The sequence below is a fragment of the Aplidium turbinatum genome, chromosome 10 (assembly GCF_918807975.1).
Source record: "Aplidium turbinatum chromosome 10, kaAplTurb1.1, whole genome shotgun sequence".
Classification (NCBI taxonomy): domain Eukaryota; kingdom Metazoa; phylum Chordata; class Ascidiacea; order Aplousobranchia; family Polyclinidae; genus Aplidium; species Aplidium turbinatum.
In genome coordinates this window covers 19,854,552-19,876,192 of record NC_137481.1, presented here as the reverse complement: position 1 = coordinate 19,876,192, position 21,641 = coordinate 19,854,552, and the positions used below count along the sequence as shown (strand labels likewise).

Here is a 21,641-nt window from a genome sequence, read left to right as displayed (position 1 = left end):
ACATGCACTACCCCCAGCTTGTGCGATCATGCAGTAGCCTACAAACAAGATCGGACAAGTGGTTGGGATATCACACAGACGGCTCTGGTGTAGATCTGCGTAACCGTACTTCGCCATAATTGCTCAGTTGATTAAGCGCCTGACTATGTATAAAAACACATCAAGATCGTGCGGTATTAGTTCGACTCTCGGGGTGTGCGCTTGAGCAACGCATTTCAAAGACAGCTCTCCATTCAACGGAAACTAGTGGATGAAATAATTCGCTAACAAGCGGAAACTTCACTGTTCATCTCGGTGACCGGGCCTGTGTAGTAGCCTATGTGAAATTGCCAAGATTAAGCTCTCAGTCCGAGGACAAAGACACCAAAAATAAACCAACCTTGCAGAACATGTTTTTATAAAAAAAAAAAACACACGTCATTGATTTCAGCGATAGAAATGGACAATTGAAAAGCATTTTCGAAGATAGTTTTAAAATACCAACAAAGGTTCAGCAATGATGCACTTCCAATCTTCCATGTATTATTGCAATACCACTTTGAAGGATTTTCCTTTTTGCAACATCAGCAATACTGGAGAATCGACCTAGACATATCGAAGTTAAACTAGTTCATGGAACATTAAATTACTGGAAGTGTCAATGACCATGTTTCTGACAAGAGGCGTGCATATCAGGCATTTACATATTCTTAACTACACAAGAGGATCTGACTTCTAATTGAATATTGCATGACCATTTTGTGAAAACGCCAAAAGCTACAATATATTTTGATGACAATGAGATAAAAAGGTAACAGAGTGTGTGGTAATGGAAAGCATAATAGTGGGGACACAATTTCTACCTACAAACAATGTAGGCTTAATGTTAACCGGGCAAACGCAATAAGATGGCATAGGCATGCACGAATAAGGGAGGAAACAATATTCTTAGAAAGACTCGTCAATCAGAAAGGCTTGTTAGTGAATTTGCTCGTCAAAGTGGATGGAAAGAGGCAACAGGGGGTCGCTTTTTTGAGATCGACATTTCGTTAATAATCATCGCTTTGTATAAAAATAAGTACACTGCCTGTATCGCCCCGCTCACAATGTTTCAACAGACAAGTGTAGCGAAAGAAACTTTAATAATTTTATCGAGCCAGGCGTATACAATGAACTGGAGTTAAAACGAATATTTCACGAAAACGACAGAAAAGTTTTTAGAACAACTTGGAAGTGTCAATTTGGCTTTAGCGTCTGGCATTACTCGTGTGCACTATCTTTTCAGCCGTGGCCGTTGCCTTCTATTTCGCATAAGCAAATATTATTTATTGCACAATGATGAAGCAATCGACACATGGGATAAATAGATTTAAAAAAACAACAACAGTTTGTTGACTTCTGAACAAATGACACTGAATTACTGAGCTATTTCAACAAGTCTCGGTATTGGCTGTTTGTCGCATGGAAAACTAAGACTGCTGTGCGTATCTTCGTGACATTGCGTGATTAAATGTCGAGTGTTTAGTTGCTGTGTTATTGAAAAGCTGTATACCAAAACAGCACAATGCGTTGCAAACTGTTGCAAGAAACTCTGAGATCAGACCACAAATACACCTTTTGGCAATCGAGCAAGTCAAACCGCAATGTCATGAATAGAATAGAAAAAATGGCTAATTTGCTGGCCAGAAGTGGTCTGCAAATGATAGACACTAGACAGCCATGCACAGTGAGTGAGCGTTTCATCTGCTCATCACCCAGCTAGCAACACTTAGTGACTCAACGTCTGCAAACGTTAAATCAATGTAATAAGGACGGAACTGGATAGTTAAGCAAACGTCACTGAGGATGCTGACATGGTTGCTTGTCAGTATCAAAATCTGTTCGATTCTTGCTTGAATTGATGATATTCAAAGATTGGTAAAGCCCCGAGTTCAACAACTTCAAATCTTTGGTGTAGACTTATCAACTGTTGATGACTTTTTCAGGTTTCCTTTCTGAAACCCTTGGATTGAGCCAAGCAAAGCCCCTCTTCCAGTTCCGGAGGTTGCAGGAGGAAGAGATGTCTTCATTGGGCTTTTCGAAGGAGGTGGAAACGGTGGTGCCGATGGAGGTTCAGGAGGAGTACCTTCCAGAAGAAACAAAAAAAATTATCAAAAAGTTCTTCCGAAAGTTTAGTTCCAAGCAGTGGACATTTTTAGAGATATAGTTGGTTAAAATACCCCAATCAGTAAAACATTCCTTTTTTAGATTGATACAACGTTTGCAGACGTTGAATCAATGTAAAAAAACGAATGTTTTGCCGGATGGGACCTGGTTTAAAGTTGTAATCATTCTTCTGTAATGCATTGCATCGATGACCGGTGACGCTGTTACATTGATTGACAACTTTGTAAGCAATAAAAAACATAATAACAATGACTACACTCAACTAGAAGGATGCATTTTACCATTAAAAAACTTCAATATTCTCATCGTCACAAATTGCAGAAAGGAAAAACTGGAAGCTTTGCGAAACATAATGCAAGCAAATTAACTTTCCAAACGAAATTTATCGATTTTAACGCCGAATTTAGAGGTTTTTTTGAACGAAAAACAAAAGAAAACAGAAGCTAGCACGAAATGAAGAACTTTTCACGGCTGTGTCTAGATCTTGGTTTAAGTGACAGAGCGTTTCTCATCTCAACCAGCAAAAGTTGCACTTTTACATTGTTTCAACATCGTTGAAACAATGTAAAAATATCCTACTGCGTGGAAATTGCCCGCCAAAGCTTGCAGATTGACCATCGTATTTGGTCAACACATCACCAACCATTGCAGGGACGGGAAATATGATTTAATTAAACAAGGGCTTTACCGTCATTCGACCACCACCGGTAGCTTCTAATGGTAAATATTGTAAAGCACGTCGAATTTGAAGACTGAAATAAAAGACGTCAAAAACAACTAAAACATGCGAGAAAACACTAACTAACTATGGCGGGGAAGAAGTGATTCATTGCTAAAAGCTGCAGTACTTTTGGTCTGACACTCTTCAAGAACTTGTCGTCAGAATACATTCAACCTCAATGTGACGAGGTATCTATAGGAAATGGGAACTACAACGAAAAAAGATAAAAACTTTGGATCACTGCACAAAGAAGACGTTTTAGGGTGTAAACAAACTCTTTTTGGTGACATGGGTTTAAATCAAAATTTTTACTGAATATTGCTTTAAGTACTGCAAGGTGAAACGAAAAACGGTCTCAGACAAGAATGGAGAGTATTTTAAGCCTAAAATTCAGCGCGCATTAGTTATTGTCAAGTAGGTTTTGTCCAACTGTCATCAATAGTTACACTGCAGCATGACAAGTTTAGTGACTCATATTTTCTTTCCAGTTCGTTCTATCTATAAAAACCTACCCACATATTTAAGTTAGCTTTCTTCTGACAACAAGCTTCCAAACAGAGCCAGACAAGAAAAACTTTCTCATCGCTATATTCAAGTTCCGAATCACTATCAATTCTTTATGCGCGTGTAATAAACACAACATCAAGTGCCACATTTGGCAAAAAACAACAATTTTGTTTGTTACCATATCTCAAAAACCTAACGCGGTAAAAAACATTTGAGCTCACATTCGGATTTAGCATCCAGGCCTCGAAATTCACGGCGGACACGGCGGTCATGTCCGCCGTCACAGCATGTGATGTCCGCGGGAAATACCATCTAGAACGGTCATATTTGTCCGCCGAGAAATATCGATAGAAATCGTCATTGCATAGCACGAACCATCGTTGCGAATATATAATTTCCCGTGCATTCTAGCGCGCATCTAGAAAATGTGAATACTGTATCCCTTGGCTTCCATTCAAGCAGAAAAACTTTCGATATTTACGATTGGTGACATTGAATCAGCGTAACAAAGGTGAATTCTTCGCCGATGGAAGTACCGTACTTTTACACTAATCACGCGCAACTTAGTTCAAGTCTTACGTCACAATGTCTGGCTTTGATCTGCGAGTAATATTGATCAGGCAAGGTTGGTTACAAAATTAGATTATACGAGTCGGCTATTCCAGCAAGATGCAGCAAAATTTGTTTAGTTTTGGTATTACTGTACAGTGAGAAAAAACAGGCCCAGGGAAAATTCACTTTCACTCACATGACGCGCAAAATTAAACCTAAAGAAAAAAGCTTAGTGATACTTTGCACAACAGAAAATAGTAGCGTTTCAGTGTAGAAGTTTTCCGACTCGTGCGCAGAGCATTGTGACGCAAGAAGCCACACGACCTCGTTCGGCGTAAGTTAATTAGTTATGCGCGTATTGAACAGCTACACGGCGCTTTGACTCTTCAAGTGCAAGTCGTTGTTTTGATGAAAGCTTTTCAGAGTCAGTGACTTCGCTGAAATTTTGAAAAGCCTTCTAATCCGTAGCTATAGTTCTCAAATGGCGAAGAATTATCAAGATAAACTGATTAAGCATGACGATCGGCGCTAAAACTGGTGTGTCCGCCGTGAGACTTAATTTGTCCGCCGAGATAGCTGCTCAGACCGGACACGTTTGTCCGCCGTCAACAAAAACGAATTTCGAGGCCTGAGCATCCCAAAATTTGCCTCACATTAGTTTTCAAGATGTATGCAAGCACAACCGTGTTCATCAGTGTTATGACTAGTATTGAATGTTTTTGCAAGCAACTATTAGGATTAGCACCGATTAACATGATTAGTGCATAGCAAATCATAGATCATGCAATATCAATGTGTGGCACGATTATTTGATGACATCAAACATGCATAAACTCCAAAGCACTGTGCGACGTCATTGCATGACGTCATAATACACTGAGACAAGATACTTTCTACCCATAGCAGTCAAACCTGTTTCCGTGTTACGGCATGGGAGCTGCATGGCAGACACAATCTCAGTCCTCTGTTCAAAGAGTTTTCAACAAAAGATTGTAATTTCAATTGGTTGATCGAAGAAAAATTAAGTTACTTGTTAGTGCCCTTCCAAAAAGAAGGTGCGGTTTTAACATCGTTTGAATGTCGCCAGACCAGTGGTTCTTAATCGTCAACCACTTTTCATGGGGGGGGGAGCGAGCTTTCCAACAATATTTATTTTTTTGCAGTAATTTCAATGTTCTGAACTATTTTTTTGCCATTCATATTTTTTAAGCACAGAAAATAACAGACAGGGCTATACTGTGCACAGACGGAGCCTTTGTTGCAATCTGGTTTTGTTATACATGAAAACGAAAAGAGAAAACGACCTTAAGTGTTAAAAGCCTTAGCACCAGAAACTTTGTCTCCAGTGAACAACAAAGGGTGTCCCGAACTTAATTATCAAGTTAGTTAACTCTGCAAAAACAGAGTGCTTCATAAAAAGCAGGAACTCTTGCGGGCTATTTGTTTTTTCAACCCGCGCAAGAAGATGCAGCCTGATTGTCAATAATGTATAATCTGGTGTATTTTTCACGCGAATGATTGATCCAATGGTTGTCCAAAAATACATGCTAAGTAGAAGTTTCATATCTAAAGTGGAATACATATGGAAAAGTCGAGGTAACAAGAAAATCCAGTGAACTTCAGTGGCCGAAGTTGAGCGCTGCAGATGGCAACTTTAAGTTTGAGTGGACTAACCAAGCAACAGCTTACTTAAATGCCTTGAAGTCAAACAGCATAAAATATTTCCAGATGCAGATGAAAACATGGAAACCAATTAAAACATTTTTTGAAGAAACACAAGATAAATTTTCTGCATGAAAGTTTAGCCACACAGCCAAGTCAGATTTCAAAGAACTGGAAGTCGAAATTAACTTTCTATTTACCAACTTCTCTCAAGAGAAGGGGGGCGTAGAACTTGTAATTATTGTTAAGAGGGGCCTCGACACAGAAAAGGTTAAAAACCACTGCGCTAGACGATGTGGAAATAGCAACTTTTTCTGGCTTGATCTGACGAGCGTTTAGGGTGGCGCAGTTCCAACGCATTGTGCAATTCGATAATTCGATGGGCTCCGAGTCCGATTCTCCGTTCAGCTCTATGTGTTGTCCTTTAACAAGACATATTCATCCATATCCTTGAATAGGATGATAAATTTCGAGGTGCTATAGCCAATATCATCTACTTTATACTTGACAAATCAACGCTTGAAAATGAACATGAGACGGGGAATAGAGACAGCGTGTTTGTTCATGTGTAATTGAAAAATCAAATCAATGAATGGATTAAGACAATATCAACCCGTTCCATTTCGAAATAACTGCAAAAATCCATGGTTCAAGTAAAATCTTGTGCTTGAAAAGTCAAGTACGTGATAAAATTGAAAAATGGTCTGTTAAAGTGGTAGAAGCAATGTTAATATGACGGATAGAAGATAAGTATTAAACTGATACTCTCAGAAGTCAAATCATTGATACAACGTCTGCTAAATAGACCTCATGTGCCAGTTGGGTTTAAATCTGAGTTGAATCGACAACCCGTTATTGACCCACCCTAACATTGTATCTTTAGTTAAGAATCAACTGAATTTGGGTGAAAAATTATTTTATCACATCTGCGCTATTTTGAACCCGTACAAGAAGCCAAGACGTTGAAAAGCATGACCAGTTATGTCATCAGACAACATCGAAACATCTGCTTAGAAACTAATTCCAGTCAAACTTAATTTATTCAAATGAACGCAAGGAACAGTAATGTTGAAGTAACGTTATTTATGGATGATTTAAAGTGTTTGAAAAAGCGCCAAAATGACCAAAAACTTTTCGGCATCAAAAACGTGCATGTATCTGTGAATATTAATAAAGCATTTTTACGCCAGTCCAATGCGGTTGATATAAAACTTGCACGAAAAAAAAAACTTGACTGGAAATCGGTTAAACCGCGCGTGGTCACATGCGCACTGGGAAAACGTGACGTATGCGGGTTGATGAAGTAGCTACTTACCCGTAGAAGGGCTGGATGCCGAAGGTGCAAGAGGAGTCGAGGGCGTTGTTGCAGGGCCTGTAAGACAATGGTAGTCTTTGCAAACAAATCAATCACGTTTTACATTGATTCAACGTCAACAGATGTAAAAAGTGATTGATTTACTGACTGTGATCATAGTAACATTATTCGTTGAAGATGAACCTTCATTTTTGCAAAAATTCATGGAACCAAAGAGACAAAGTTATGAAATTGACTGCCTTCAATAATTGTGCTTGCAATATGAATGGCACGAATGTTCGTACAAGCCGATAATATGAAGTGAATTGGAGAAATACAATAGAAGAAGCATCAACTATATTTCATACTACATCGCAACTCAAAGCAAAAACCGTCATTTTTACATTGATTCAACGTCTGCAGACGTTGAATCAATGTTAAAATGACGGTTTTTGTTGTCTGGGAAGGTACTTACTTGGAGTGGACTTGTCATTTATTCCGTTTTCATTAACTACTTCCAACTGCTTAGAAGACTTCTGCAAAAAAAAAAAATGGGGATAAAATCTTGGTTTGGTAAGATAAAGCAATACATACCTCTCAAACGCAGTGCCACAAAAGCTTTTAAAGTATGTCATTGCCTTCACAGCTCGCTGAGCAATAAAGAGATATAATGGTTGACAACAACACTGTTAAAATGTTTGACTTCAATACACGCTTGACAACAGGGCACGTTACAATGTGCATCATGTTGATTGTTGATGAGTATGTAACTATTTTTCACCTTCCTTGCTTCTAATTTTCTTCTCCTCCTTTCACTGTCGGAGCTATGATGCGCCTTGGCCTTTGAAAGTCGACGCACTTGACTGATCTGAAAATATTATCGCAACGATTTAAACAAAATATTAAACCCGTAAGTACGTGTCATACTCTATGCCAAGCCTGCAAAAAATGCATCTATAGATATGTTTATAAACATATACATACTTTACATGAAAAGTGTTTAGTTTCTCTAGATGCATCGCTGTTTACCAGAGATGATTGCTATTCAGTCGACAAAAGTTGGCGTTTTTACATCGTTTCAACATCACTAGACGACAATTTTTGCAGACAGGTTATATTTCCCACCACAACCAGTCTATCTGTAAAGTTGCGCAGGCCTGCATCATGTCAATCTCATTGCTTTTCCACCTTTGTCAATACGAACCAGTTTGGTGCCAAAGACGTTTTCATGGTCAGTACAGCATCGTGATCAAAATATAATTTAAGACAAAACATATCTCCACCCCATCCCTTGTATAAATCTATCGTTCATCAAATGCACCGAGTTATACGCAATGAAAGGCTTAAGCGTGCAGGACGGAAACAAGACAGTGATCACAGTATTTGGTTGTTAAGTTGAAAGCTGCAGTTTTAAGGCTTAGACTCTTAGAGCAACCAAGAAAAAAACTCTTATTCAAAATTGTGATCTAGCACTCTCAACCGGTCTGCTACTGTTGGGAGAATCCGTTTCGGAGAAATCCCTAGTCGGAGACAGCCTTTTTCGGAGAATTGTAAAATCACAGCGGCATATGTATATTGAAAGATATTAGCTTACAATAGAAAAATGAATGATAATAAAGAATGAATGAATTAATAGTTCAAAAATAAATTTAATTCGCTTTTTATTTTTCGCTAAATTTCCATTCAATTTACTTTTCTTTGTCGAAATACAAAAGAAACGATATTGTGGAATAAAATACAAAATTCTCTAAATAAACAGAAGACATCATTAGATTTTAAAAAAATCTCCGAAAGGGGCTTTTTCCGAAAAAGGCTGTCTCCGAATCGGGTCATTCCGCTCTCAACAGCATGAAAAAAATCCTCCTCCGAGCACAACAGTTCAAAACAGGTGAGACAACGATCAATGAAGAAGAAAACGTTTTAAGACTATTCTGTTCATTTGTTTTCACTCGATAGTGATACGATTACGAGAGAAGTCACCTTGAATGGCAGTAGTGAATAATGCGATGAAGTAAATTGAACACGATCCACAGGAACAACAATTTGAAGATACTTACAACTTTTTGTTCCTCTTTTAACTTCCGCTCCAAAGATTCTTTGTATTGTTTAAACGTTTCCTTTAATTTGCTAGGAATCTGTAAATATACGAAGAGGTTTCTCTTTGAAACAAGCCTTCCTCTGTGCCATGTGGTACAAATACAAAAAGCCCTTTGCCTAATTCCGCAAGCAACCCGATCGTCAAAGTAGTGTCCCAAAGCGACGTCTTCATGTTACACTAAAGATGAGAGTCCATGCTGGTCCAGCCAGTATTTCACTGCTTTTACACTGACAATGAATTGCATTCTTGCGTAGACAACTGTCATATAGTGAGGAATTGATCAGTAAGATACATGTTAGCACAGGAAGGCAATCACATGTCTGAGTGCATGTGGGATCTCTGAAGGGGTCCACGTCTTTTAGGCGCAGACAGTTAGGCGCCGGTCAAATAGGCGCGCACACTGTGGCGTCTGGATATTTAGGTGCGGGGCACTGTGGCACCCGTTCATTTAGGTGCTATTCCTAGTAAAGTCTGCAGATTGTATCAGCTTGGCAGGTGGGGCAATGCTTTTCACACAAAATGTTATTTAAATATTGAACAGAAAATATGTTATTTTGTTAATTCACGTGTAGAGATGAGGTGCGAGACAACGCTCTACTACTCTTGATATTAGCACATCTCCACAGGACATTTGCTTTGCATCCTGAACACAGGTTGCAGCCAGATGGAACCTTACTTAATCTGTTATCTTTCGCAATTACTTCTACTCGGGATGGATTGGTCGTGTGGCGAGTACGTATGAGACAACGCTCTACTACATGAATACATTTCTATAGGGCATATGAACCCTGGCTACAAGTTGCAAGCATAATGGTGCGACTTTGCTCGTTATTAAACCTAGTCCGGGTTTTCACGGAAAACTAAGTTACTCTTCACTCAAGCCTACCACCCGCTTGAATATAGGCTACGGTATATTTTTTACTGATGTTTAGTGTAGTTATTATTTGACTCACTAAAAGTGAACTCAGTCATGTTCGGAAACTTGAAACCTAGTCTAACAACAAATAAATGCCGAACACGCACATTAAAATACAATATACTTTTCTGTTCAATATAACATTTTGTGTGAAAAGCATTGCCCCACCTGCCAAGCTGATACAATCTGCAGACTTTACTAGGAATAGCACCTAAATGAACGGGCGCCACAGTGCTCCACCTAAATATCCAGACGCCACAGTGTGCGCGCCTATTTGACCGGCACCTAACTGTCTGCGCCTAAAAGACTTGCTCCCCTCTGAAGTGTGTTAGTCAGCCAGTTGTACAAAATAAACTGCACTGCTACCTTCCTTGAGAAACAGCATGCAAAAGCAAAAATGCGTGCAGTGGAAAATTGACACTCAGTGTCTGATGCAACATAATGTTGTTTTGCTTATAATGTCACATTTTGCATCTCATCTATATAAATCTGTGTGATTTATTATCGTTTTTCAAAACAAAACTTCGTCACTGAACTTTTTATTAAAATCTTATTTTTGCTTCACCAATGATCCAAAAGGACGCGTAGGGTAGTGTGATAAAATAATCAAAAAAATATAGCGTATCACACTAAATTGGTAAATTCAAGTGTATTAATATAATTCGTGATAAACTTGAATTTACGAATTTAGTGTGGCACCCGTTACTTTTTTAACATTGTTTTGTTCGCATAAATACTTTGTTGCATGTTCACAAAGCAAAACCGACAAATCACACGAGTTCTGCTGCTACATTCTGGCTTCGTAATTGTCAATGGAAAACATCAATTCACAGATCAAAGACAAGAGCTGGTAGAGAAGTGACAAAGATTTTTTTTCAAATTCAACTTTTCTGATTTCTCACCTTCAATTGCGGCTTGATACCAACGGTGGTTACAGTTTCGTCAGCAAATAAAGGATGACTCAGCAAACCTTCTAGTGTTGGTAATCCCATCTTGCAAGCCTCTGTGCTTAATATGGACTCCAGCACTGACCCTATATACATGTTTTAATGTTTAAACTGACGTCTTTGCACCGTCACTGTGCATTGATAAAACAAAAGAAAAAAACGACAAAAACCGTTGCAAAGTGAGTTTTGAAAAGTGAAGTGTATGAAAAGACAAAAAGTAGTCTTTTTTATTAGGCCTAACTCGCTGTGGAGTAGATATTCAATTAGTGAAAAACCAAACATTTAGTAACCCAAGAAATACAGAATATATACCTATTGTTTCAACCTATCGAAATTCCTACACAGTTTTGTGAAAACTTGAGTTGTTTTATTTTCGATTGCTAAATTTTAATGAAAACGTGAGCAGCCTGATGACCAAGCACTCCCATTGAAACGCTTAAAAGTCCAATTTTGGAAGCGAATCAAGACGAGAAACTAGTTTTCAGCGCATACCACTGTGGGAAGAAACGTGACGCAATGCCATGGTAAATACTTACTGATTTCAGCTGGGCTGTTTGGCGGCAGGAAGTCAATTGTGGGTTGATTGAGAGGTTTGCCGAAAACCATTTCGAAAAAAAGTTGACCGAAACTGTAAACATCTATTGCTTCCGAACTCTGCAAATAATGAAAGTTAATTAATGAATATTACACGAAATCAACGTGAAAGAATGTCATAGAAAAGGTTTCTGTTATGCTTTTATTTAATTGATCAAATTTTGCTATTCCAACTGCAACAAGAACGAGATGTTTTCATGTCCCAGCCGACTAATGAGACCTTTTTTTACATTGACTCAACGTCTGTAAACATTGAATCGATGTAAAACGGACTGATTTACCGGCTGGGGCTTTGACTTGCAAGCTTGCACACTTGCTTGGTTTCGCAAAGGTATAATCGGATAGTAAAAGACAAAACTAACATGAAAGTATGTTAAGTAACTAAACGTGACAAATCAGCAAAAAGAGATAAACCTACCGATTGACAAACAAACGACATTGGATGATGTTATTTTAATTGTATTTGCAGCAGATTTTAACTAATCGCGCAACATTTTGTACGGTAAACTTACATTAGTGAGCTGACCTAGACAGCAAAATCCGTCATTTTTACATCGATTCAACGTCTACAGAATGTAAAAATGACATCTGTCTGGTGAGTAGATGATGAAAAAACATTGGTTTAATTTCTTCTTAGCAAAGGCGCAAATCATTCATACAGAAATAACCTCCTTTAGCTTTCAAGGTTGAGCGATGATATTTCAGCTTGCAGATCCCTTACTTTTACATCTATTTAACGTCTGCAGACCTTTAATTGATGTAAAAAGGAAGTATTTTGTTTGGTGGGAGACTCGTTGTGCTTCGAGTAGATTATGGCAGCATGTAGGATAATTTGAATCTTACGTGAATTTTTCGAAATTGGCTGTAAAAGGGCTTGTAATAAGGTGGGATTCCGATCATGTAGTTTTCCAATTCCGTCAATCTACAAACTTCCTTTTCGATTATAATATTTCCTGCAACACAAGGCGTCTTCTTTTCTTTCCACTTTGAAGTGTAAAAATATCCGAAGCACGCACAAAAATTACCACAATCACGTTTAAAATTTACCATGTGATCAGTCTCGGAATGGCCGGTTTCGGCGAGTCCGATTCGGTGAGTCTGATTCGGTGAGTCCGATCCCTATTCGGTGATTTTTTCAATTTTTTTTTTAAATTATCGGGTACCGTAGCCTAATTATTATTGCCGTTTTAGGGTTGGGGGTTAGAGGTTAGAAACTCACCGAATCGGACTCACCGAATAGTAGCAGACCCAATCAGTCCAACCTAAAATCAAACGATACAGTATTTTTTTTGCGTTTGCGTGCGTATAATGCATTTGAACAACGCATTCCAAACAATTTCTAGAGGAAACACTGTGATGTGAACTAATCTAGCCGGCAAATTAGTGTTTTTGCATTGATTCAACATCTGCAGATGTGAAAAAGGGACTGGCTAGCTGGCTTGAAATGCATTGAAGCGAAACGTTACTTTTGCTGATTAGGTTAGTCTCATCAAAAAATCAACTCCAAGTGGCAAGCGTACCTTTCAGTGCTAAACAAACCATTTCAAAAAAAGGCAGCACGCGCATTTCCTCGATCGAGAACCATCCTTAAAAGTACATTGTGCAAAACGAGGGCAAAACTATACAAGGAAGTTCGATATTCACATCATGTGTATCCGAGATAACTGACCCAGACAGCAAAACCCGTCATTTTTACAATGATTCAACGTCTGTAAAAATGTCGGATTCTGCTGTCTAGATAAATTCTTTTTGGAATAGAGCAAAAATATCAAGGCAAGAAGAAAAAACAGTCAGCTGTACCTGAATGCAAATGATGAAAGGCGAGGCCTTTGTCGTGCAAAAACTTTAGCACCTGCAAAAAAACATTAGTTTCCCGTCAAATTGATGCAACTTCCGTTAAAATATCAAAACACGTTACGACGCAAAGGCACCACTGTTCTAGTCAGTAAGACGAAATAAATCCTCCAACTTTGGGGCCTACCTCAAGAATCTGCCGACCGTACTGCCGAAGCTCCGGAAGGGAAAAGCCTTGGCAACACTTTGGATTGGAATACTTTTTTATAAAAGAGGCTTTAGTGGGTTTCGTCTGCAACAAGATAAAACAATGATTGTGTTTTGCCGTTCGTAGAAACAACCTAAAGTCGACGAATGATGGAACTTGAAGCCCAAAGCTTCATTCAAAACCACATCGACAATAACATGAATGTTTACTCGGCAGCCAATTGTAGCAAGAAGGGACAGTGACAGACATTCCTTTGGTTGGCAATTCTTGCTACAATCGGCTGCCGAGAAAAATGTAGTTGCTTGGAAAAACTTAACGGCCAGCATGGAGGCCACACCGTTACGGTTAGCGAATCGCAATTGCTCGCTGTTCTTGTCTGTACTCAGGATTGTGCTGACAGCCAGAAAGAACGCTCCTTTCTAACTTATGCACTATGTGAAGAAATCCTAAAATATTAAAAATAATCTTATGACAACGCTTCTGATGCCACAGAAATGTCAGTGACACCAAAGATAAAAATAACTGCATTAAAGCACATGATAAAAAGAATGAGTGAAAATGACTCACGGAAGCAGTGGCTACTGCAATCTATGTTGGAGTGTCACACTTTGACAATTGACTCAGTTTTTAAAACCATGTTTTCTGCAGTCGGGGACCGAAAACACTCACTTTGCATAATAGGTCTCGCATGCACCCATCTTTGTTGAAGTTTCGGATGACCAGAGCACCATTTTCGTTTGCCAATGCATGAATGTATGGGTAGATCGAAGGATGCTGTAACAAAACAGGCAAAAGTGAAAAAAAAGAAATATTTTACTCGGAAGAACAGCAACACTAAATTTTGTTTGGTAAATCAAATATTTTTAAATAAATTTGAACATATACAGTATTTATACACTCTTGTTATGAACAATAATATCAAATTACTCAAGCGTGGTTTATGAATCAATGCAAAACATACATAATCAGAATGGTCACAGTAACAAACTAAAAATGCGATTTACAGAAACCAGTGAGGCTTTCTGCGGCAAAAATCGAAAACAAGATCTTCACGCCAGGTCGCTACAAGAAAGTCCAGCCTTGCACAAACTACAGCAAGATGTATTTATTGTGATTCAACCATGCATGTTATCGCACATAGCACTGCGTTAACCCATACAAATTGCACAGGTTGGACAGTTGGTTCGTGACATATCGTAGCCTATATGTGACCACGCACCTGAATATTCGGTAACAGTTTCATCACAGCTGACTGATCTTTAGTTGGCAGCAGACGATCTGGCCCATACTCCGTCTGCGTTGCAAAGACGTGCATTGATGAAAGTCACTACATGTTTATTTTGCAGAAAATCAAACCTCACAAATCAAATTTTTAAACGTAAGTTTAGATGACTCAATGTTCACTGTTCAGCAATACCATTGTACGACTTTAATAGACTTATACAATATACAAACAACGGATTCTATGAATGGAAATTGAAGGGCATTCCATGATCAAGTTCCATCAGGACTGCAGTCAGCTATTGATGAATAGGGGTTTCAAGTAGAAAAAATTGAAAAGGAAAATCAAATCCTGAAAGCTATTAAAATCGTTTAACGTAAGAACGGTGAGAATGACCCGAAGAAAAACTAGGAAATGAAACAAATTCAAGAGACAACTAATGCTCGTCACTGATATTCATTTTTGTGAAAAACACTCAGAATTAGCGGAATGGCCCGTTTCGGTGAGTCCGATTCGATGAGTCCGATTCGGTGAGTCCAATTCGGTGAGTCTGATTCCCTATTCGGTGATTTTTTGAATTTTTTTTTTAAATTATCGGGTACCGTAGCCTATTTATCATTGCCGTTTTAGGGTTAGGGGTTAGGAGTTAAGGTTAAGGGGTTAGGAACTCACCGAATCGGACTCACCGAATCGGACTCACCAAATAGTAGCAGACCCCAGAATTAGATGGTTCGCACACACAAGGGGAATGGATAGGAGATGAGTAAAGGTGCAGTCATTACAGAAAAAGAAGAAAGAACAAAGAAAGTGATTTCAAACTTTTTGTTGTCATGGACCCCATTCAAATAATCATCAAGCCTGTAGTCTCTTAAATATCCAAAAGCTTCAAACAAAGAATTTTTTCAATACCGTACTCTTAAATGCATGGATCAAGTGGTGCTTAAATTTTTGGGCAGCTTACTAAAATCAATGCATCAATAAATCCTCATAAAAGTAAATTCAGACAGTGTCCTACGCCTCAAACCCTAGGTTAGATACCACTGATAAAAGGTGGGTCAAAGTGTTGAAAAAAGACATGTGAAAAAAGTTTGCTGCAGACAGGCTAACAGATATCACAGTAAGCAACTGATATCAAACTGTTTATATTCTTACCCAGGAAAGTAAAAGTCTTTGCTTTTGTTGGTCTTTTGGTTTAATAAAAAAATAACTCTTGCGTATTCTCCAACCCAGTTCTTTAAGAGGTTCAACAACTTCCCAATTAGGTTCAGATCGCAAGAACATTGAAACAAACTGAAGGGCAAGTTCTATAAAAGCAAGACAAATACAGAAAGTGCAATAATAAACTTTCCATTACAGGCATCTAATTGTTGGTTTATTTGATTACATTTTGAGTCATTAACACGTTAAGAACAAAAAAAAAATAACAGCTTCTACAGTGTATATAAATATAAAGGTACATGCTGATTTCTGCAGCTAGCATACATTATGTACAAGATCAAAGATTTGTACACGTAAATACTGTTTCGGTACTACACTACATTTCTTTTACTATACTACAGTACCTTGAATAAAGAGTTAAGTATATTAATCATACTTGGCATGAAAAGGGGAAGGCTGCAGTGGGCTCTCACCTCTTATAGGCTGAAAATGATGATGATGATATAATCATACAGCATGCAGTTTTCATACCTGAATGGTTGGCATTGTAGTTGATTGTGTCAAGAAACTTTTTGAAAACAATACAAGAAGCTAACATTGGTTTTTCTAAAATGGCTTCCATGAGTAGCTGCAAGCCATGCTGTCTTTCAGCAACAAATTCCCTTTCCATGTTGCCTAGCAATCGCTTAGGAGGTATAGGCAAATCAATACCAGAAATTTTCAAGCTCTCATGAAGATTGACAAAGTCGGTGTAGCGTCGCCGAACCTGAGTAGATTTTGCAATATATATTAGTCGATAAAATTGAGCTGAAATCAATAAAAAGAGCTTGCGAAATACTCTGAGCTACGGCGTGCGACACACAATGAAGAAGAATAAAAAATAAATACTTGTAGCCTATTTGATGACATGCAAACTTGTGATAGAACCTGTTGCTTTATATTACTGAAGACTAAATTAGGGTTGTTTCTTCGTTGTAAACAAGTAAAAAGCAGACTGATAGTGTACAGTGCCGGACTGCCGGTGTGTCATACTTTTGTCTTTTCAGTATGACAAAAAGAATGACACATATCACTAAGTGTCAAGCCAAATAATGAGAGCAGCTGAAGTGATCATTATTCCTTACCCAATTCCTGTGATCTGTTGTAAACGCATCTGTAATCGCAGTGTGCTGTATGTTGTTGCAATGGTCACAAAAAAAACAAGATTATTATTACACATTCTATATATACAAATTTTAAGCATCTTAACTTCAAAAGCAGGTTAACACTTTAAAACATTGCAATATTTTAAATATATTCAAATTTACTTGCAGGCTAGCACATCATGAAATGACAATGCGAATATATACCGAATGTTTAACACTAAAATGTGTTTTTTTGATCCCAGGCATTTAAACCACAATGACTTACCACCCAGCAGTTTTCCTTCAATGGACCTCTTTGAACTTTTAAGACAAATTCCTGTAACAACAATCAACAAACATATCATATATATTATTCAGTATTTTTATGTTTGCCTGCTGGTGATACCAAAAAATCTAGTAAGTTGAATATTAAACTTCTCCAAGTAGGCTAGTCAGGGCATTTTAAAATATCAATATTATGTACCAAAGACAGGCAAGACACAACAATAACACAGGGTTGAGCATTACAACAGTATATTACATATTTACAAATAGTTCAACATATCAAACGTTTTCGACTTAACTTAAGTCCTCATCAGGAATCTGTAAATAATTATAAACTACAATAAATTTCACTTCTTGACAGTGACTACCGTAACTAACTAAAAGCATCGAGAAACACGCACGATTGAAAGCACTGGAGTGGAAAACATACAGACAGACGAAAAATTACATTAAGAAAAGGCAACTGCATGATTAAGTTACAAACGAATTTGCACCACGGAGTACGTGATACAACTAGGCTAATAAATATTAAGGAGAATGGAGGCGCCACTGGCAAATAATTGTTTGTTTAGATTTGGATTGTAGCGTTTGATTAACAACGCTTCCTGAATTTTTGTGTCAAATTGGGATTTGCCTTTGCGTAAAATTTTAAATGAGTCAGCAGAGAATTTGTAATGCTCAACTGTTGTAATGCTCAACCCTGTGTTATTGTTGTGTCTTGCCTGTCTTTGGTATAAAAAAGCAAACTCTCTCCCGAAACTACAATATTATGTAGCAATCCATATTTTCACAATTGTTTGGAAATGTTTTGATACATAAAGCTCATGCATTAAAATGAATTATGCAATGAACCAGACCATGAAAATTGTAAATAACTGAATTATTTGGTACCAGTGTTAGGCTTGACTGTGGCAGTATACTTTTGCATAATAACTGCTCTTTAAACAAGTCAACTTAACCTGACTGGAAACAATCACCATCCAATATAATGTCAGGTAGTATTATAACTAAATTAACTTATGTACAATTTTTTTATGAAAAACAATATTATATGTATAATATATCATTATCAATTATCATTTGTAACATAGATATTTGTTCAAAAGCCAGTAATGGTAGAATCAATCAAAAAATGATTGGAAGCTATTTCAAGCTAATGATAAATTAAAAACATAATCTTAAGCCTTTTTGTCCCATGAAATAGATATAATTTATGTTGACAAATTCAACAAAAATGAGATAGAAAATCTTTTCTAACTCACAAATAATTGATATTGATCTTTCCATGTTAAATTGCAACCTCACATCAAAAAAGTATGGGAAGGTGCAATTATCAGACTTTGATGCAAACATAACGATGTAATTAACATTATAATTAATAGTCTAAACAAAAAATGCTATTAAAACTACAAAAAGTGCTCAGTGTCAAGCAAAAAAGCAAAGCAGAGCAAATTACATCATTGAATTCAGTTACTATTTTCTAATAACCTCTACAGCAAGGGTCTCATACACGAGGCTCTTGAGAACTTTTGATGCATTTTTAAACTTTAAAAAAAAGTAACAATCACAGTATATAATATATACATACACATACCATACATTTTCTATAAATTTAGAAAGATAAAATGCACTCTACAAAATTGCTCAAACAATCTGAAAATGGCTATCAAACTTCAGGCGACTTATTAGCACTACTGTCAAGCCATTTTATTGCGTGCAAGAAACTTGTATTGTTTGTTATGTTGTTATCGCAATAGTAAGCTTGATATTTGCTGGTCAGTTCTTCAAGGGATTCCTTTTTTTCTGTGCGTTTTGAAAGTTGATAACTAGATTTTTACTCCCTAGGTTCGTCGTTTTGTGTGCATTCTTACTACCTTTTTTATTACGCTTTAACTGCATTATTTTGTTAACTTAGACTGCCATTTTATCTGATCAGATCCTTATCAAATCTGGGCCTTGACTTTTTATTGTGTACTGCAGAGCTCGGATTAATTTACTAATGTTCATTTAGCCCTTAGAACAGGGGTCGGCAACCTTTTTGAGCCGCGGGCCAATTTGATAAAATAAAATATAATGGCGGGCTGTAACTGCCGAGACAGCTTTTCTGAAACGCGAATATCTTACCTTTAAATTGCACGGCGTTTTACACTCCTATTCATGCTTATATAATATGTTCATTGATATGATAAAAGGAATTTATTACTTTGAAGCCGATTATTAAAAAACAAATGTGTGTAACAATTTAATGTGAATGTTGTTTGCATTTTTTTGCCAAATTGCCAAAGTCAGTTTTGATATTGGAACAAGAAATTTGTAAAACATCATTAACATGTTCATCAGATAAACATGATCGAAGTTTATTTTTTGCAAAGTTTGTCTTGGAAAATAATTGTTCACAAAGATAAGTGTTCCCAAACATGGATGCAATTTTTTTCGCATTATCTCGTAATTTCGGAAAAAGGGTTGCAGATACATGTTCTTTGTAAAACACTTCCGGAGGAGTAACGTGAAACTTCGACTTTAACGTTGTATTATTCTGAAGTTCAATCAGTTCCATCTGCACGCTATTGTCCGCATCGGCTGGATCCACATCAAAAGGTGTTGCCAGTAATGCGAATTCGTGTTTGTGCCTTCGCATGTGCTGGAACCGGGAAGCAAACTGCTGTTTGATGTCAACAATAACCTCCACATATTTCAACGTACTTGACGGACTGTTGTTACCAAGATTGGAAAAATGTGCAAAATTAGAATTACGAAGTTGGTGTTCCCAAAGTCGCAGCTTACATTCAAATGCAGCAATAGAATCATAAAGAGAACTTATCAGGTGTCCGCAACCTTGTAATTTTAAATTCAAATCGTTCAAATGGGTTGTTAAATCTACCAAAAAGGCCAAGTCAGTAACCCATTAGGGGTCATCAAAATAACTTGTGTTCATGTTCTTTTGTTGAAAAAACGTTACAATTTCATGCAATGATTCGTAATGTCGTTTAATGTTAAATTCCTTATAGACTGCCACATTTTTCTGACATGTCAAACAAACTGCTTTGCCATAATGGTCGATAAAAAAGTATTTCTCAGTCCACTCTTGCTGAAAACTTCGTTTCTCCAAATCCACTTTTCTGCGTTTTGCCATCGTTACTCCTACCAACTGTTGGAATCTAAATTTTGAAATATATCACAACCAGTTGCAATCACAGTCGTGTGATTCCCTTTTTTCTTTTTCTTGATTTCCAGCAAAAATTTCTTTTTTCTTGATTTCCAGCATTGTGATGTCATCTGGCTTGTTCAAGATTGCATCATCTTATTGAATCAGTCTAGTTAAACTTTTGCACAAAAATGACACGTGTGCAATGAAGCATATAATTTGTAGCATGAGGTAGTATCCGCGGTTTTGTTGCACTATGATTTTAGCATGCGAAAAACAACTTATTTATTGTCGCGGGCCGAATTGCGTGCTTTTGCTTGGAACTGCTCGCGGGCCGGAACGAAGCGCCTGGCGAGTCGGACCTAGCCCGCGGGCCGTAGGTTGCCAATCCCTGCCTTAGAACAATTTGAGTTTAAGACCCTAGCTCTACAGCCTGTTTCACGCTTACTTGGGGATCATCAAAAGGTCCATACTCAAACAAGGTCCTTCTATTTGAATAAAGACTTTCTGACGATCCCCAGTAAGGGTGAAGCAGGCTGTACAGGATATTAGAAAAAAGTAACAGAATTTGATGTAGTTAATAGCATATGATATTTAATTATCTAACATTGACAATCTAATCATATGCAATGACAATACCGTGTGAGATTGTATCGTTTCTGCTCCGGTGATGATGCATGTCAAAGTCTCTGTATCATCAATCACTGGTACTTTTGCTTGTTCTAAAATAGACATTTGATGTTTGCGAAAGATCGGTAGCAATTAACTAGCCGATAGCACTTGTGGTACACTGCAAATAGTCTACACCTGAAACTACAATGTAAAAAAATATTTGTGTCATTAAAAGTCCTTAGGCCTACTAATATCATAGAAGTACTGTCTCAGACTGTCATGGTGCCACAAACATTGAGGCCATGTGCACATGCTGTGTAACAAACATTAAGCAAAATGACTTCACCACAAGCCACCATTAGTGCCAGGCTACCGTACTTAATACTTATTGTAACCTGCACCATGCTTTTTTAAGCTTCAGCAAAATAATGATGCTGTGATGAAATAACAACATAATAAGTCTTCATATAATTATAATCATAATACTTTTGCATCATATGACACTGAATGTACTGTACTACTGTACACAACTGTCCTTTTGGTGACAATTTTGCAGTTATGCATTTCTTTAAATCTGAGAGTCTCTAATTAATATGAAACAATAAACGTGAGAATCGCTAATACTCATGACAAACATTCCTTTAAGCTAAAGAGAAA

The 21,641-nt window shown here is 37.4% G+C and overlaps 1 protein-coding gene across 5 annotated transcripts; it reads right to left on the bottom strand.

Annotated features, from left to right (window-relative positions):
- Positions 1–407: 407 nt before the first annotated feature.
- On the bottom strand, positions 408–21,167 carry LOC145778571 (PX domain-containing protein kinase-like protein). Of its 5 annotated transcripts, XM_082590085.1 has the most exons (17): positions 21,012–21,167; positions 17,229–17,279; positions 16,350–16,584; positions 15,813–15,964; positions 14,658–14,732; positions 14,108–14,212; positions 13,418–13,522; positions 13,237–13,288; positions 12,280–12,389; positions 11,379–11,496; positions 10,798–10,928; positions 8,939–9,016; positions 7,663–7,749; positions 7,357–7,417; positions 6,903–6,959; positions 4,838–4,889; positions 2,013–2,104 (listed from the first exon to the last, which is right to left on the bottom strand). In XM_082590085.1, exons 1-16 carry the CDS (start codon positions 21,105–21,107, stop codon positions 4,882–4,884), a joined length of 1,521 nt encoding a protein of 506 aa, XP_082446211.1. In that variant the 5' UTR covers positions 21,108–21,167; the 3' UTR covers positions 2,013–2,104; positions 4,838–4,881. The 5 variants fall into 5 exon arrangements, with proteins under 5 accessions (XP_082446207.1, XP_082446212.1, XP_082446208.1 ...); XM_082590081.1 differs by lacking the exon at positions 4,838–4,889 and having other exon boundaries at positions 408–2,104; XM_082590086.1 differs by lacking the exon at positions 4,838–4,889 and having other exon boundaries at positions 408–2,104; positions 16,350–16,987; positions 21,012–21,092.
- Positions 21,168–21,641: the final 474 nt, after the last annotated feature.

Excerpts from the sequence above, each read along its gene's own strand:
- LOC145778571 (XM_082590081.1), bottom strand. The coding sequence starts at position 21,107 with ATGTCTATTTTAGAACAAGCAAAAGTACCAGTGATTGATGATACAGAG. Across the intron at positions 12,390-13,236 it reads CTTTCATCATTTGCATTCAG|GAAATATTATAATCGAAAAG; the intron begins GTACAGCTGACT and ends CTTGTGTTGCAG. Across the intron at positions 10,929-11,378 it reads AAACAGCCCAGCTGAAATCA|GGTCAGTGCTGGAGTCCATA; the intron begins GTAAGTATTTAC and ends ACATGTATATAG.